This window comes from Cucurbitaria berberidis (assembly GCF_010015615.1).
Source record: "Cucurbitaria berberidis CBS 394.84 unplaced genomic scaffold K460scaffold_3, whole genome shotgun sequence".
NCBI classification, from domain to species: Eukaryota; Fungi; Ascomycota; class Dothideomycetes; order Pleosporales; family Cucurbitariaceae; genus Cucurbitaria; species Cucurbitaria berberidis.
Window position 1 is genome coordinate 1,575,890 of NW_024468937.1, and position 16,800 is coordinate 1,592,689.

General features: G+C 52.1%; 5 protein-coding genes across 5 annotated transcripts; 3 read left to right on the forward strand and 2 right to left on the reverse strand.

The window, feature by feature from the left end:
• Nucleotides 1–3,502: 3,502 nt before the first annotated feature.
• On the forward strand, nt 3,503–5,232 carry K460DRAFT_284153 (uncharacterized protein; the record flags this gene model as incomplete). The annotated part of the gene is made up of 3 exons (XM_040928713.1): nt 3,503–4,068; nt 4,116–4,451; nt 4,503–5,232. The coding sequence occupies 3 exons, from the start codon at nt 3,503–3,505 to the stop codon at nt 5,230–5,232; spliced, it is 1,632 nt and encodes a 543-aa protein (XP_040787632.1).
• A 1,403-nt stretch (nt 5,233–6,635) lies between these two features.
• K460DRAFT_285569 (vacuolar calcium ion transporter-like protein /H(+) exchanger) lies at nt 6,636–8,027 on the forward strand (the record flags this gene model as incomplete). Its single annotated transcript, XM_040928828.1, has 3 exons — nt 6,636–6,986; nt 7,045–7,128; nt 7,182–8,027. The coding sequence occupies 3 exons, from the start codon at nt 6,636–6,638 to the stop codon at nt 8,025–8,027; spliced, it is 1,281 nt and encodes a 426-aa protein (XP_040787633.1).
• A 612-nt stretch (nt 8,028–8,639) lies between these two features.
• K460DRAFT_405348 (glycoside hydrolase family 81 protein) lies at nt 8,640–12,178 on the reverse strand (the record flags this gene model as incomplete). The annotated part of the gene is made up of 5 exons (XM_040936839.1): nt 8,640–8,959; nt 9,117–9,254; nt 9,338–10,742; nt 10,792–11,457; nt 11,714–12,178. The coding sequence occupies 5 exons, from the start codon at nt 12,176–12,178 to the stop codon at nt 8,640–8,642; spliced, it is 2,994 nt and encodes a 997-aa protein (XP_040787634.1).
• Nucleotides 12,179–12,859: 681 nt separating this feature from the next.
• K460DRAFT_283987 (Utp14-domain-containing protein) lies at nt 12,860–15,850 on the reverse strand (the record flags this gene model as incomplete). Its single annotated transcript, XM_040928701.1, has 1 exon — nt 12,860–15,850. One exon carries the CDS (start codon nt 15,848–15,850, stop codon nt 12,860–12,862), a length of 2,991 nt encoding a protein of 996 aa, XP_040787635.1.
• A 228-nt stretch (nt 15,851–16,078) lies between these two features.
• On the forward strand, nt 16,079–16,529 carry K460DRAFT_354929 (uncharacterized protein; the record flags this gene model as incomplete). Its single annotated transcript, XM_040931833.1, has 2 exons — nt 16,079–16,273; nt 16,323–16,529. 2 exons carry the CDS (start codon nt 16,079–16,081, stop codon nt 16,527–16,529), a joined length of 402 nt encoding a protein of 133 aa, XP_040787636.1.
• Nucleotides 16,530–16,800: the final 271 nt, after the last annotated feature.

The following is a 16,800-nucleotide window of genomic DNA, read 5'->3' on the forward strand; positions in this document are numbered from 1 at the left end:
TGACTGATGACATGGTACAATGCATGGAAACGACATGTAATAAGAGGCTGACTACATCTTCCTCGGAAGGGCCAAAACCCCCACGTTGTGCAAACTTTCCCGCATCCTAGACAATCGTCTCGCCTTCAATGTCGCTTTTCTGCCATGAGTACGTCGGGCAACCCATTTTTCGACAACTTCCTCCCAAGGAATAGCCTGATGCATGATTCCAATATTTCATGCATTTTGGACGCCATCAGCTTGTATGACAGGCGCACCTTACTTGTCAACTCTCGTTTCTAGTTGGCTCTTCGACATGCCTAATCCCGTGGTCGGATATTCCGTACCCGTGCTGACCTTTGCACTCGAGCTGGCGATTATTGTGTCGAAGAGTCAAACAACCTGCCTTGATTGTCTAGACTCGGCCATTACCAAGGATGTATACAACCTGAGTGCTTTCGCCACTACACTCGCCATCCTCTAAAATCAGGGGGGCTATGCGTGACTAGCGCCATGCATATAGCTGTGGGGTTATTTTAGCCTACAATCCTATGCTTATGGCCTCCTTCCCTCTTGGTCTTGGGCGCAGTTGGCAGAGCGCCTCGGCTGCCTACGTCGTACAGTACTATGCAGGTACACACTGGTGGCCTATTGTCAGTATGATAACGCACACCTCAGCAGTGATGTTCTTTCCGATCCTCCCGCCTCCAAAGCATAGCTCACCGGTATCAGGCTCACCTTCTTTGCCGACTACTACTTTGACGAGTATCGTATCAATCGGAATCAGGCCAACAAGGCGTCATCTTACTTATCTGTTCAAGCAACTCCGCGTTCTCCGCCACCTTCCATGCACGGCTACTGCCTTTGCTTCAAGATGAGCGACATGGCGATGGTGCCATCGTCTAGTAACGCCAATGTGCTCAACGACAGCGGCTCCTTCCCGAAACTCCATTCTTCCCGTGCTTGCAGCTTGGCTTCTATTCCTAGCAATGGCGAGCTATAGTTCAGTTCCCCACACCAACACGATACCCGGCTCATGCATCAAGTCATGTGTGAGTGTCACAACATATGCACCACTCCTGCTGGCGGCCCGGCCCATGTCTTCGAGAAACATGGGATAATGTTATTCCGTGGCGCCGGCCGCAATAGGCACGTAGTGAGAAAGCCTTGCTCCGAAGAACGGCGGGACTCAGAGCAAATGTTGAGCCTAGCTACTTTGCTACACTTCTCGGGGACTGGACGTATCCCTCTCCTTATTTCACCCGCTATTTGCCTTTGCACTTCCGCCACGGACCCAGAAACACCCACGGTCAGGGTACGAGAAAGAATTTATGTTGCGCTATCTTCTTCAAGAGCAAATAAAAGGTGTGGATGTAATAAGTATTTCCCTTCGAAATTGTATCTCTCTACGCATCAGTACGAGAGACCTCGCATACTCACTTGGATACTTTCAAGGGAGCATTTGACAGCCATGGTTATTCAATCATGTCCCGGTAAATTCGTTTTGGCCCATTTATCTCAGGAATCACTTTCGTTTGATGGAGCCATATTTCTTGAAGCTGCTGAAACCTGGCCAGATCCGCAACGATCTAGAACTGACTCCTCAATACCGAACACCGCGTTTATCAGTGGATAACCCCAAACCAGTCACGCTACCTCCCAGATCAAACTGTTCAAAGCGCCCTCCTCTGCAACCCAAACTTCGAGCCGCGCACACCACATAGAATCCACACCGTCGCCCACATGATACACTTTCCAATCTTATATGAGTATGCTACCCAATATGCCAATGCATAGGCCAAGCACAGCCGATCCTTCTCGGACACAGTCCCTAGACCCTTCGCCACTTGCACATTCAGTATCGCACAGCAGCAGGTTTACTTTGTATAGCACCGAAGATAAGGAAGGCATGGCTGTTGAGCCTGAGATATTTAAGATCGATTATAGCTAGGCCCATTCGATGAACTAGATATCCACTCACCTCGTCGGCACTTTAAGAGGGATAGGATATGCTCTATTAGGTTACGAACTCTGTTCACTACGCTTTAAACCTTGATAGGCCCAAAATCTGGTCTTATATGTCATCCACTTCCTAAATGAGCACCTTGAACAACACCTTCAGACGACAAACAATGGCCACTCATTGCGATGTATCACTCTTCTATCAGAGTGAGTAAAAGTCTATACGGAGGCTTACGCAATTCACATGAAAGGGCTTCCTACCCACCCTCTTCGAAGGAATTCCTCGTTACTTCTGTACGTGCCCTAAGAAGCGCTAGTGGAGATCATCTTACCCTACTTCTGTCCGTCTACACTCTTACAATACAACCCCTTGATCACAGTGACCCCCGAAATCTCTTTCTACCACCTCCTGTTGATCTCCCGAAGCTTCGGTTTGCCAGGCTTTAGCTCGCCAATGCTAAGCTTACTGGGCCCATTGACATCAACGCTTCTTTCATCCACCTTGAGCAGTGTGGAGCTTTGCATGTCAGTTCCCCTTGGTCCTAGCGAGTTGAGCTGCTAATACACTATGGAAGTTATTATAATCCAACAGCTTGTGCGAGGAAGGTAGTGAAACCTAATATAGCGAAGGGGCATTGAATTGTTATTTATTGGCGCTGCTTCTCTTCTTGCATCGTGCCACCAAACAGATACGTATAACTATGCATACCAATTATTTTCCAGAAATACAATGGCAGAATTGATCACCCGTGGTGGTGTATGTGGCAGAGCTCCACGTGTTTCTGTCCACTCTTTGATATATCTAGGATGCTAGAGATTACCATGAGTGGTCAACCGTTTTGATCTCTTACTATTTTAGTCGACCAAACTATATCAAATTCATTCCTCCAAGTTTCCTATAGTGCCTTGAATACTGGAGTTTAAAGCTTGCAATCTGTAAGTGCTGACTGACTAGAGATGCGCGACAAGTCGGCTTTGAGAAAACAATGATTTGTTCCCTCGTTGCATGATTACATGGAGGATGAGATGATTTTTCAAAACCCACCCTTAGACTAACCTTACGAAGGTGTAATACAAATCTTGTATGATGGATCTTCGTGGCCATTTTCTGTTATTGAATGGCACGCCATTGTAAGTAGTTAATGTTTAGTCGATCAGTCGTCCCCTATTCTGATTCTATCGGCGGAATATAGAGCACATAGTATCCCCAAGGCTTGCTTGAAGGCATGTGCGTTCAGACGAGTTGTGAAATCTGTATCGTTGTTGTTGTACTAATTTCCTTACGAAGGGCGTCTGAAAGATGGTATAAACAAGTGGACGGACACAGGGATCTCAAAGAAGGTCGATGGCAATGAATTCTTTCTTTGTGAATCGTCATTACAGGGGAGAAAAGATGTGTGAGAAGATGCATGTGAAGCGTCGTACCTAGCAAGGGTCCAACGCCGCAAGCGAGGCAGTAGTACAAGAAGACTGCCTCGTACCTGCCTGTGCACGACCTTTGGGATTAATCGCACCTCAGCATGCAGGCACTCCTTTTCTCCCCCGCCATGCAGCGGACAGGATGAATTCGACGCGTCCCTTCACTCGCACAGCCCAGAAGACCTTTCGCAAGCCCCTCGACTTCCTCAACAACCTCTCGCGCAGCGCTGGACAGCCCTCGCGAAGCAGCAACAAGAAAAGCGACAGCTACACGGGCCGTCGCCAAAACAGCCAAAGTTCGCTCGACGATACAGACCACTCGGACGTGGAGCAGTACGCGCACATGGAGAGCTCGAGACGGAGCCATTCGACGCAGAACTCGCAGTCGGAGCTGCAGCCTGCGTTCCCGCTCATCGATATTGGAAGTCGCAGTACGAGCCCGTATCCGCGAATCCGGAGCGCGGCGCAGAGCGAGGATGAGGACGACGAATATGGACCGGGGAGCAGTATACGTCCGCTGGTGAGCCACAGCGCGGGGAGAGGAGGCCGTTGGAGAGGCTTCTGGAGACAGGGTGGCCCCGGTGCCTTTTTCTTTGGGACCTGGATAGGATGGCAGATCTGGGTGGGCTTATTGGTCTTCTGGGTTGGTGGCTGTCAATTTGGACTGCTGCTCATGAACCGCTTTATTATGCTGACGGGCATCTACAAGTGAGAAGCTCCATGCATTCGGTGGTGCCAAAGGCTAACTAGGCCAGATTCCCCTTCCCGCTCACCGAGACGTACATTCAACTCCTGATCACCCACCTTCTGCTTATCATTGGCTCGAGTCTCATGCGATTCCTCAGCAACGTCCTCCACTTTGTCGGATTCGGCGCCGCTGTACCGCCGTCGCATCCAGCCGCGCCGCAAGGAGGAGCATATAGAGGCTCGAGGAAGCCTGGCATATCTGCTTTTGTACGCTGGCTGTCCAACGGCTCAGGGGGCATTGCAGGAGGGGGCCTGTTCGAGTTTGACTGGCATGTTGCTAAGCAGGTACTCCCCTTGGCCGTGGTCTTCGTCGTCAAGGTGCTGCTTAGCAACTTTTCTTTTGCGTAAGTCATCTGCCCATGCCCAATTGATTCACGGAGACTAACACAGCACAGCTACGCGCCCCTTCCGACGTACCAGCTCGCCCGCATCGGCATCACCCCGCTTGCCATCATCTTCTCGTGCATCATGCAGAAAGAGAACTTCAGCGGCAGCACGCTGTCGGCTGCTCTCATCGCAACGTTGAACCTCTTCTTCGCATCCTACCGCTCCGATGCCCGCGTAACCTGGGAGTCGGTCGTGGCAGGCGTCTTTTCGTCGCTTTTCGTTGCGCTATACCCTATACTCCTCCTCCATACCAACCGCACTCTCGTGGCAGGCCTCGTCCCCCAAGGCGATGTGCTTACAGGCTACCCCTCAAGCGCTGAGGAAGCCAGCAACAGAGAAGAAACGCGGGCTTACTACCGAACACTACACTACACGTCCCTCCTCTCGCTCATGCTCCTAACACCCATTGTCCTCATCTCTGGGCAGGTCACGCATATATACCACAACATACCCTTCCTCGATGTGCCCTTCTTCTGGGCCATGATGCTGTTTGGCGGCATGGGATCATGGGCCGTGTTTGCAGGCACGTTGCTGCTTGTCAAATCGACGTCTCCTTTGACGGCGACGTTTGTTGCGGTGCCGAGGAGCGCCTTTCAACTTGCCGTTATCAATCTTTTCAAGATCCCCGCGCAGAGCTGGGCTGGGGTGGTGCTGTGCTGGCTGAGTAGTCTGTGGTTCCTGGTGGCGCGGCGAGACGAAGGGAGGAGCCAGAACCGGTTGAGGCTGGAGGGCCGCTGATGCATTGCGCATGTTTACTTGGGATGGTTATCTAGACTAGGGTACACGGCGCATTATGGCTCACAAGGAGCATTATCATCAGTGTTCAAAGCGTTGTACATGCATAGCGTAGATGTAGTATCCATTGACCAAGTAAACTCGCTTTGGTGAGACGTCTCTCCAATACCTGCGCGAGGATGTGAAGACGTGCGAATAAAAGACACAGCCTCGAAAGTTGGTCAGACACCAAGGCGAAGCTGTCATGTCATGGTGAGTCGGCTTCCCATTCCCCCGACACGTCTGAGCGATGGTACACAACATGGAATTGACAGCAGTGCCAAGTCTCTGTAAGCCGTCATAACTCGGCCTTGGTATGCGCGGACGAAGGCTGGTTCTAAGCGACGTCGACGGCTTGGCAGGTGAGGTGTTTTGCCTCAGAAGCTGGAAGCGTCTGGGTGTACTGGGTCGCGAAGCTCGCAAAGGCAGCGGGTGGGTCGTCGCCCACTTGACGATCTGCAGCCAGCGGTGAGATGAGATTGCATGGCCGCTGGCTTGGCCTGGCTGTAGTTGTACTGTAGGGCTCTGTATAGGTAGTACAGGGGATGACGTCGTCAGCAACGCGCTTTCACTCTGTAATCATGGGATGGATGATTGTTGGGAGAGAACAGGCATCGCAGTGAAAAGATAGATATCTCTCGCCACACTCCACTCTCTTCAGACTGATGGAACTCGAGTGCACCATTGTTTCAGGAAATCACGATTTGCCGATGATGTGCAGGGGAAAGTGGAGGGGTGGAGCTACCAGCTTGTCCGCTTGGTTTTCGGGCTGTGTGAAGGTCTTGAAAGCTGCCAGCCACCAGCGCGTCATCCTGCTTCTGCTCTCCCAAAGCCAAGACGGTCCAGCTGCGCCCTCGTCCCCCTCTTCCATTGCATTCCTACCCATATAATTTCATACATGCACTGATAGTCAATTCGCTGCTTTCGCCATAGCTCCCGTCCCTCGTCGCCAATCGCAGTCCTCGTCCCTATCCGCTACCTCCCCCGTCCCTATCCGCTACCTCCCCCCCAGACTGCCCAGGCGCGCGCTGAGACTGGTCATATACTGGTACATCCGCATCGTGGCCATCTGACCCTTTCTCCCCTACAGCAATGAGTGAGTAACAACGGCCCTTTGATTCTTTGTGTCCCGCAAGCGGCGTCCTTGGCTGGCCTTGTTACAACCGCGGTCTTGGTACTGCCATCATCGCCAACCGTCCGCAGCACAGCGCCAGCCCTCCATCGCGCTTCTGCCCTTTCTCGGCGATAATCATAATCACTAACCCGCGCCCTTGGCAGAAAACATAAAGCGAGAATTCCACCGCCACGGTCGTCACGATAGTTCGTCTCGCCAGCAGATCCTCCAGCAGCAGCAGCAGCAGCAGACCATGCCCGCTCCTACCAATGGCGGCCTCTACCATGAGACGACGCCACTCATCGGCCGCACACAAAACCACGAGAACGAGTCGCGCTTCAAGACGTTCCCCAAGCATGTACTCCACCTTACCTATGCCACCCTCGCCAGCAACTATGTCAACGTCTTCCTCGTCTTTGTCCCCATTGGCATCATCGCCGGCGCACTTGGCTGGAACCCCACTGCCGTCTTCGTCCTCAACTTCATCGCCATTATCCCGCTCGCTGCGCTTCTGAGCTTCGCAACCGAAGAGCTGTCCGCCAAGCTCGGCCAGACGCTGGGTGGATTGATGAATGCGACGTTTGGAAATGCCGTCGAACTGATTGTGAGTTTGCGCGCGCCAAAATCAATGCGCTGCGACAGTAACTAATGACTGGAAATAGGTCTCAATTGTTGCGCTCAAGCAGGGCGAAATAAGAATCGTCCAGGCTAGCATGCTCGGCAGTATCCTGTCCAACATCCTTCTTGTGAGTAGAATACCCGCGCTGCATGCAACCACGCACTAACTGTACAACCAAAGGTCCTTGGATGCTGTTTCCTCGCTGGTGGCATTCGCGAACAGGAGCGCAGCTTCAACGAGACTGTCGCATCCACCATGTCCTCCCTAATGGCCGTCGCATCCGCATCGCTGATCATCCCCGCCACCCTCTACGCCGTCATGCACAGCGACAACAAAAAGGGCAATCTCGAAACCGACAAGAACATTCTCGTCCTCTCGCACGGCACCTCGATCATTCTACTCATTCTGTACATCCTATACCTCTACTTCCAGCTCTACTCGCACCACAGCCTGTTTGCCGACGTTGAGAACCAGGAAGGCGGGGATGCCGAGGCTGAGGACGGTCAGATTCTCTCGCCCACGGCTGCTGGTGTTGCGTTGGTTGTAGTCACCGTGCTTGTCGCCGTCTGCGCCGAATTCCTCGTCAACAGCATCGACTCGATCGTCGAATCGGCGCATATCAGCAAGACTTTTGTCGGTTTGATCCTTATACCTATAGTCGGGAACGCTGCAGAGCACGTCACTGCCGTCATCGTCGCATACAAGGGCAAAATGGATCTGGCTATCAATGTCGCCATCGGCAGCTCCATGCAGATTGCGCTCTTCGTCACACCCTTCCTCGTCATCCTAGGCTGGATCGTGGGTGAGCCCATGACGCTGCACTTCCAGGGCTTCGAGACCATGGTCTTCTTCATCTCCGTTCTCATTGTCAACTACCTCATCCAGGACGGCAAGAGCAACTATCTCGAGGGCGCCATGTGCATCGGAATCTACGCCATCATTGCCCTCGCCTTTTACATCTACCCAGATGACGCAGCGGGTGACATCACGGTCGATGTCGTCAAGCGATTCTTCGCCCCAAACTAAACCAATAAACTATAATCAAGTTTCGGACCCCCTTCATCAAAACGAGGCGAGAAGGTCCCTTTCGAAACCGCGGACCCGCTGAGCGGCGCAACCCTCTGTTTCCTATGTACATTGTTCTGGATACCAGTTCCACTACGCCTCCCCCCCCCAAATTCCGAAAACGGGGTTCGAGGTTTCAAATTTCCCTATCTTGACCTCTTTTGTTTTCCTATCTCTTTGTACGATTATCTGGCATCATCCCTTTCTTTCTGGTGTCATGGGAAGGGGTTTTTTTTTCCTTCTGTGTGGCGTTGCGGCTTGTGGAATCCCTCGTATACCGGAAGAATCGGCAAGAAAATTGGGCTCTAGTTTGTGCATTAGCTAGTAGCGCTTGCGTTGGCTGCTGCTGTTGCTGTTGCTGAAGTGGACGTCAGCTGCGTAGTTTGTGGTATGTAGCGGCTTGTAAATGTAGGAACAAATGCGAGTGTGAAATCAAAAAAGGTGGCTGAAATATACTTTCTCATCTTTCCAGACCATGCAGTGTGCTTTTCACACTTTGATTCGTACTAATCGACAGTCCTCATCAGGGCAGTCTCACAGCCCCATCCTCCAAAAAGAAGAATAAAAGGCAAATCACCGCTTCCCAAACTCGACCATGGCCGCCGCCCAAACAAGATACCACGTCCGACTCGCCCCGCCATCAATCCACCGCTCATCCCAAAACCCACCTACGCCATCTCGGAAAAAGAGGAAACTCGCCTTGGCGTCCACAAGCGCTAGGTTCGCATACAAGATACCGCGCCACCCGCCGTCGGCCAGCAGCGCGCGATTGCCCGAGAAAAACGCGTCCCATTCCTCCGCGACAAAGGCGCGCGGGCGGGTGTAGGCTGTTGAGGGGTTGATGGGGACCATGTGGATGCCGTGGATGAGAGGGTGTGTAGTGCCGAAGTATGCTGGGAAGAAAGAAAAAAAAGGATATTAGCTATAGACTTTAGATGGCGGCGGCGGAGGTGAGGTTTATAGTGTATAAGGCTGGAAAGTACATGCAGGGGAGAGCGGAGGGCGTCGAGGTACAAGGTAAAAGACAAGGCATGTGGGGAGGAAGCGTACTTGCGTAGTCGACTTTGTTCTCGAAAAGGATGCCTGATACTTTGTTTCCGAGGAAGCGGGCTGGGTGGTTTGTGTTGGTGGCTTGCAGGTAGAAGTATGCGTTGAAGGAGCGGGCTTGGATGGCGAGCATCAGGTTGCCTGTTGGTACCCGTCAGTTCTTCGATACACAACCATTCTCTATTCTCCTTTTCTCCTTCTCTCTCTCTCTCTCGCAGACATACCTCTCTTCTCCATATTCACATCCCCGCTCACCCGCCCCCATATCTTGACTGCAAAACTCGCAAACCCATCTTCACTCGTACTCTCCTGATCCTTCCCATCTGCACTCTCGAACAGACCCTTTGCCCAACTATGCCCATGCCACCAGTCAAAACTCCTCGAAAAAGGATAATCCCGCCCGTGATAATCGCTTTCCGCAAAGTCCTTGACCAGCATATTCGTCCACGCTTTATTATCGCCTTGGGTCAGCCACGCAGCGTCCAGATAGCCAATGACAGCCGCCGTGTACACAAAGTAGCCAAAGTGGAAGTGGTGGTCGTTGTAGTATGTGTTTCCAAAGTCGGCGCCCGGGTCGGTGAAGCCCGCGTTGGAGACGATGCCTTTCCAGCTGTCGTCGTAGTAGAGGGGGTGGAGTTGTTGGTTGCTGATGTATCTGGCTAGTTCTTGCTTGAGCTTGTCTAGGCCGGCCGTGGTGAGGGTGTCGTTGCCGAGCACGTCTTTGATCACCCAGACTATCGTGGCGAATTTCGCGAGAGACTTGCCCGCGTAGTACATGGAATCTGGTGGTATTGGCTCCGTCATGGCGCGCCGGAGATCGCGTTCGGCTACTGCGGCGATGAGGGCTAGGACGTCTGGTGGGTAGCGTACTTTTGCTGTGGTAGTAGGATTCCATGGACCGAAGTGCATAGTAGTGGGAAGGTTGGGTTCTATGAAGGTAAGTTTTTCAGCCCAAATAGCAGTGGCCATGCCCTTTGTTGTCGAACGCAATTGCAATTTAGTCACCTGTTTTCTGAGCTCCGGGTCGAGGGACTGTAAATGATGGGGTAGAACGAACATCAGCAGTGGTGAGCTGCCAATCTTGGTGTAGTTGAACGAGTATGCTCCTTTACTGTCGGGGGCTACAGCAGTAATGCTTGCTTCGTAGACGAACGCGCCACAAGCCTTGTCGTAGAGCGCCTCTCCTTCAGCACCAAGAGGATTCCTTGCAACCTGTATCGTGCCTTTGAAGCCAGCAGGTCCAAGCAAGGTGTTCGGGTCGAGTCGAAGGAATTTCGTGCCGTCGTAGTCGAGGCCTATTACCGGGTTGACATAGATGACCCAGTCTCGGCCATCCATATCCCTGACGCGATACTTCGTTGTTCTACCCATCGGAATTGGTCCCACACAATCCACAAAGCCTTTCCCACCAGTGTGTATCGTGGGTGTAGCATTTCTGTAGCCAGCCGTGACGAAGCTCATCCCCTGGACGACAGGAAACGTGATCTTTGGTTCTTGCGGAGCGGAGTGAGAGAAGATGTTGATGTTGACGGAGAAAGGCAGATGGGTATCGGTAGTCAGAATTGTCTGGGAGTCGAGCTCAGCTGCGGAGAGGACAAGTGATTGCTTGTGCGGCGGATTTGTGTAGACCTGAAATAGGTCAGTTAATAGTCCAGAAAAGGTAAAAGTTTCGACTAACATTGGTAGGGTCACCAAGTCCATAGGCAATATCGCTTTCTTCAATATGTGCAATGTTCATTCCCCACGTCTGTAGCACACCTTGTTCATTCCACCCTTTCCCCCACCAAATCGAATACGGGTGCGTCCAAATAGGCATATTCTGCTGGCCCAGAAACGCATTGGCGTAGAACTTATTCGTGTGCATCGTCCGTTTGTCATCATCCTCCACTCCCGTCTTAGGCACTGGATGATGGCGGCCGATCGGAATCTGAGAAAGGATGCTGTCTTTCTGGATAGGGACGAAGATGTTGTCTGGAGGAATCTCGTTGGGTACTGCGGTCGTGCTATGACCGAAAGATGTGAGGATGCCCTTTCGTGTGTCGCGAAATGAGTCTCTCCATGATCCTTTTCGCGATGATGTTGGCTTGGACAGCGACTGGCCCATAGAAGTGACTGTAGGGCTTTGACCAGGTTGCTTAGCAATGGAGCTAAATGTAGAGTGTATGTTTGTTGTGGGAAGTTGTGGCCAATCGAAGTCGGATCCTGAAGGTGTAGAAATAGGACTGCTAAGTGATATAACTGAGGCCAAGGTGGTTGTAAATAGCGGTGTAGGTGGCGAAATACTGCCTAGGAACTCTGAACGGCCAATCGATGAGGAAATCCATTGTGACGTCGAAGTCGAAGTCTGGGAAAGAGCGAGGGTTAGTTTGCTGAGGAAACGTGAGGTTTGCGCATTTGCGCGGCCAAACGTCAACAATTAGACACCCTCTTCCGAGCGCCTTGATAATCTCCGTGCATCGGAAGGAGATGTTGCAAGCCTTTAAAGACATTTGCTACACTTCGTGAGAGTGTCGAGGTGCTAATGCGTCGTATTTCAGGTAGAAGTCGCGACTCGTTGCGAAGTACCTCTATGTCACTTTTCCAAAGAACGTTACACTCACCTTTAGTAGATCTGATGTCCATGAAAGACCTCCACTGCCACCTATAGTCAAACTCGCTGACACCTTCTCCGTTCCATGGACGTTATCTGTGGTGCCTGATCGCTTCGGAGCCTCATAAGTAGCAGCTGTACTGGACTGCCATACCGTAGTTATAGAGTTTCTTTCTGTACTGAACAAACTTGCCGGCATCTTTGGGTAAACTGTGATGATTTCCGTGATGAACACTGTTTCCCATACTACATCCTCCGATGCTAGACTCGTGATCTCCAATGGTATCGCTGTCGTCCATGCCGTGAAGAGCAAGACTGAAAGGGCCGATCCGTGATACGAAGTGGACATCCACATGCTTAGTGATGTTCTAGGTCTACCGGGGCTTGTTTGCGAGTTATAGGGTCGTATGGAAAGGCTTCTGTTAAACTGAAATGACTGCGTATTTGGAGCGTCTCTCAAGTCATTCAACGCCATGGTAGTATACTTCTGTATAGAGAGCATATAAGCAGCCAGGTACTACGTCCACACTCATGGTATCTGGTTGCGTGGCTGACCGGATTACATCTCGTGAGGAAGGCAGAAAGCCATGGTAGTCATGTTCGATCGCAGGTCATGTGTAAGTTCAGACGTCAGGACCCAGCTGGCCACATATCCGGTTGAATGCGTCCAAAGACTGTCGAAGGTGCCCAAAGAATGCTTGTGGTGGTTCCATGGCTTATAGGAGTAAAAGGGTGATCAAAGAAAGAACACAGAGAGCGTGACGTTCGATTAATTTCGAAGCAAAGGATAGGATGTACTAGTCGGGCCAAAAGCTATGTCGTGATGGTTGAGGCTGAGGCACTTTGATGTTGTGACTATCAAATCCGGAATTCCCCAGGTCACGGTAACAAATATAACCGAGTTCTAAGGTCATGTACAACATATAAGTTAGCGAGGACCTCAAAGTCAACGATATTCGTACCTTAATAAGGTGACACCCGCGTATACAGATTCCACGGCCGGGGTCAGTCTCTCACGTCACGCAATGATAATCACAGGATCGCTAGCCCCACATTCAGGTTACACAGGATTACCGCTGGGATGCTCGCCCTCCGAATGATGCATTGAAGCCGAGATGACCATATCGCTACGTGTCTAGCTGCGCTGTAAATCTGTTTAGACCAGAGGCTTCCGCAGTGGTGCAATAATTCCTTGCTTAACGATGACCCTCGGCCTGGTCGCATCCTGAAACGTCTTCTTGGTAGTCCACTCCTTGCCCTTCGGCACCCTCAAACTCCTCTCATACTGCTCCCTCGTCTCGAACGGGAACGGTAGTTGACTCGCCATATACTTAACATTCTGCTTGACCCTCTTCTCGTTGATAATAACCTTCTCCAGCTTCCTATCCTTTCTCTTGTTGGCATCAATACCCTGTTTCTTCGTGACAGTCTTCTGGCCCTTGTTACGCGCCTTCTCGGCTTTAGTCATACCGTCACCCGCCCATGCGCCCCAACCTGGAAGATAGTTCGTTGTTTCGGTGGATTCCTCCTCTTCGATGGTAGCCTTCTTCTCTGCAGCAAATTCGGCGGCTACGTCGTCACCGGCGAAACCTTTAGCAGTGAGAGCCTGGTTGCGGGAGACGATGTCGAGGTCGAAACCTTCATCTTCAATGTCCTGTTCATCTTGATCTTGATCTTCGTCTTGACCGCCCAGCACCGTCGCCCAGCCATCGTCATCGGCGGCGGTAACGCGTTGCTGGAGAAATGAGTCAACTGTAGATGGTTGTACTTCTGCAGCCGGTTCAGGCTTTGACTGAGCTTTTGAATTGGGCTTCGGTCCAGATGTGGCCTTTGCCGCTACCGATGGCTCCGTGCCGTCTGTGAAGGGGAAGAGCTCAGGCGCTGGTTGCGCCGTCTTCTGTTTCTTAGCTTTCGCGAGGAAAGGATTCGATGAGCCGCTGTCATCTTTCTCAGGCGAAGGTGCTCCACTCCGGTTTACTTTTCGATTGCCGTTTGAAAGACCATTGGTTCTACCCTTTTGGGCGCGTGCTCCATTCGAAACAGACTCCTCATCATTCGCAACTTCCTTATTCTTGGTCTCTTCATCGTCTGAGCCAGGATGCTCTTCGAACTCACTGCGATTTATCTGTATCGCAGGAGCAATATTGTTGCCAGGACCATATTTGCGGCGTCCGACCTTCGCGGTGTTCTCGCGCTCTTCATCGCTCATGCTATCCTCACCAGCAAGTTCGCGCCGCATTTGCTCAACGGCTTCGTCATTCTGCGCACGCTTGGCCTTTTCAGCTTTCTGCATGAAGGCCATTTGACCCAGCTTCGACTTATCTGTTGAAAACGGATTCTGCTTCAACTTGCCAAGTGACTTTTGTAGAATTCCGTTGTCTGATTGCTCATCGTCGTCATTTTCACTTTCGTCGTCTTCGCTGGGAACATCTGAGCCCTCGTCATCATCGTCGCGTATAGTTTTGCCTTCGACGCGGCGGCGAAGTTCCTCGTTGCGCCTGGCCATTTCGGTAACGCCGTCTAAAGCGCCCTGATCCCATGCTGCCCGACCGGTTGCCTTGATGCCCTTGGCCCATTTGCTCTCGCGGTGCTTAGCGCCCATGCGTTCTTCAGCTCTTCGACGGTCGTTGTACTCGCGCTCTTCTTCAGAGAGATCAACACCGTCTGCTTTGAGCTGTTCCCGCTCTTTTTGCAGGAGTTTCTCACGCTCTTTGCGATGAACTCGGCGGTAAGACTTGCTCTTGATCTTCTTGATACGCTTGGACCGGACTTCTTCGCGGAAGAGGAGTTCGCGCTCTATCCGCAACTGCGCGCGGCGCCTCATTACTTCTTCAATGGGGAGCTTATTTGTCTGTAGCTCTTCCCACTTTTGAATTTGGTCCTCGCCGTCATTTCCATTCGACAAACCGCTCTGCTGGAGAATGGCCTGGATGGTGCTTTCGAGGTCGTTGGCAGGGGCAGCGGTCGTTGTAGGTAGAAGTGTCTTTTCTCCCATGGGTTCGCCTCCACTCTTATTCTGCAGAGGAAACATGAGATGCTCAGCGCGACGGTTTTGCTTGATCGTGTCAGTCCAGCGCTCGAGCGTCTCATTCGCCTTGGCAGTAGCAGCAGCTCGGTCGAGCTTGTCTTGTTGTCGTTTTGGTAGAGGGGCGTCTAGCTTCCTGGCAATATCATTCCGTTTTGAGGACTTGTCGTCGCGAAGTAACTTGAGCGCCCTCTTCTTCTCTTCGTCAGCCACCTTGGGCTTGAAGCTGAGAAGGTCTACCTTCCTAGAGACCCCAAACTCGTCTGGAACAGCAGACTCATGAACCTCGACTTTCCTGCCCGTGGGCTTGCCCTCCTCTTGTGACGCCAGCGAAGATATGAGATCATTCAGCTGCGCCTGCCGATCTTCCTCATCTTCCTCGCTGTCGTCAGATGAGACATCAGACGCACTATCTGCGGCGTCATCCTCGCCCTGGCTCGAGTCCTCATCGCTGCCGTCAAAGGCGGAAGCCTGCTTCTTCTTCCTCTTCTTTTCCCTCTTCTCTTCAGCCTCATCCTCGTCGTACTGATCAAGCGCCGTGGCTAGGTCAATAGCGTCTTCGCCCAGGCCATCATCTTCCTCTTCCTCGCCATCCGCACTATCGCCTTCGTCCAAGTCCATGTCGCTATCATCAGCTGCTCTGCCCTGTCGTCTTGGCTTCTTTGCTGCGCCTTTTTGGGTTGTCGAGCTTCCTCGGAACGTATATCCCTCGAACCTCTCCTCGTCGCTCTCCCCAAACGCCTCATCTGAGTCTATATCGTCGTCATCATCGTCATCGACATGACCCATCTGCCAGGTGTTGCCCTCAGAATCGCTGCCTTCGTCAAAGCTCTCACTTCCGCTTCGCTTCTTCTGTCTTTTCGGCCCCGCAGATTCTTCTTCTTCGTCGTCCTCATCCTCCTCCTCTTCATCGTCGTTGCGTGACCTCTTGCGTTTGAAGGCTGGGTCGAATTCGCCGAGTCGATGCTTGCTGACCTTGACTTTCTCCGGGTTCTCGTACTGGGCGATGGAGAAAGCATTCAGGGCGCGCTTTGCCGCTTTCTTCGGGTTTCGAGTATTTGGGCGAGCCTTTGCAGGCTGGCTGCTGCTCTGGATAGAGCTCCGCGCTACTCGAGGCGGCATTTTGGGTGATGTTGTCGTGAAGGCTGAAGCTGAGTGCGGCGGGATTTGATGGTCGAACTCTTGGCTCAACCACTTTTTTTGCGGCGTGTGAGCACAGGCCAGCCCGCCTTTCCTCCCGCAAGACCTCCGCTAGAACTCCGCAACCACGATCAATCTCTACGCGATTGAACGACTACCGCACTTCGTCGCATCGCTCGCTACAATCGCCAAGGGCACTGAACCGCGAAGATGTTCAAACCCACGCCCTCCCTCCAGAAAATGCTCCGGCGCCTCCCGCTCTCCCCCAAGCAAGCCGGCAAGGAATACTACAAGGGCAACCGCGTCGGGTCCATGGGCACAATCGACCGCTACGGCAACTTCTCACCAGACTGGAGCAAAGTACGGACATACGTGTATCCGATCCACGGCACAAAAAACTCAGAGGTACGCCAGACCCTTGTGACGGGAGTTGGACAGGGCTAACAGCTATTAGTTGACACCCTTCGTGGCCGCAAACACAGAGAAAACACGACGAGTAGACACGGGCGACGCTGAAAACTACCCCAAGCGATTCACAGGCGAGGACTATCTGAGAGCGTGGAAGACGGCGGGTGGACATGATGTTGTCGAGAGTGAATACGCCGACCGGAGTAGAAATATGCCTGTGCCTTTTGAGGAGAGACCCGCGACGAAGTCATGATAGCAAGAGAGCTGCGCGAAGCGTTGGATATGATAATATGGCCGGGTATTCGGCGCATGTACACAGCATAAGGCGATGAGGCATTGCAAGGCGTTGGGAACATCTATGCAGACTGGAGGAAGAAGTAGACCTTCTAAGGTCGAATTTAGGTGGTGAAGAAACGTTACCATGCTTGGACAATGGTATACAAGCATCAGTTAGCTTAAGATGCGGGACTTTATTGTACATTACTTGTGGGTATCATCACGTATGCTCCCATCTGAACCCATGT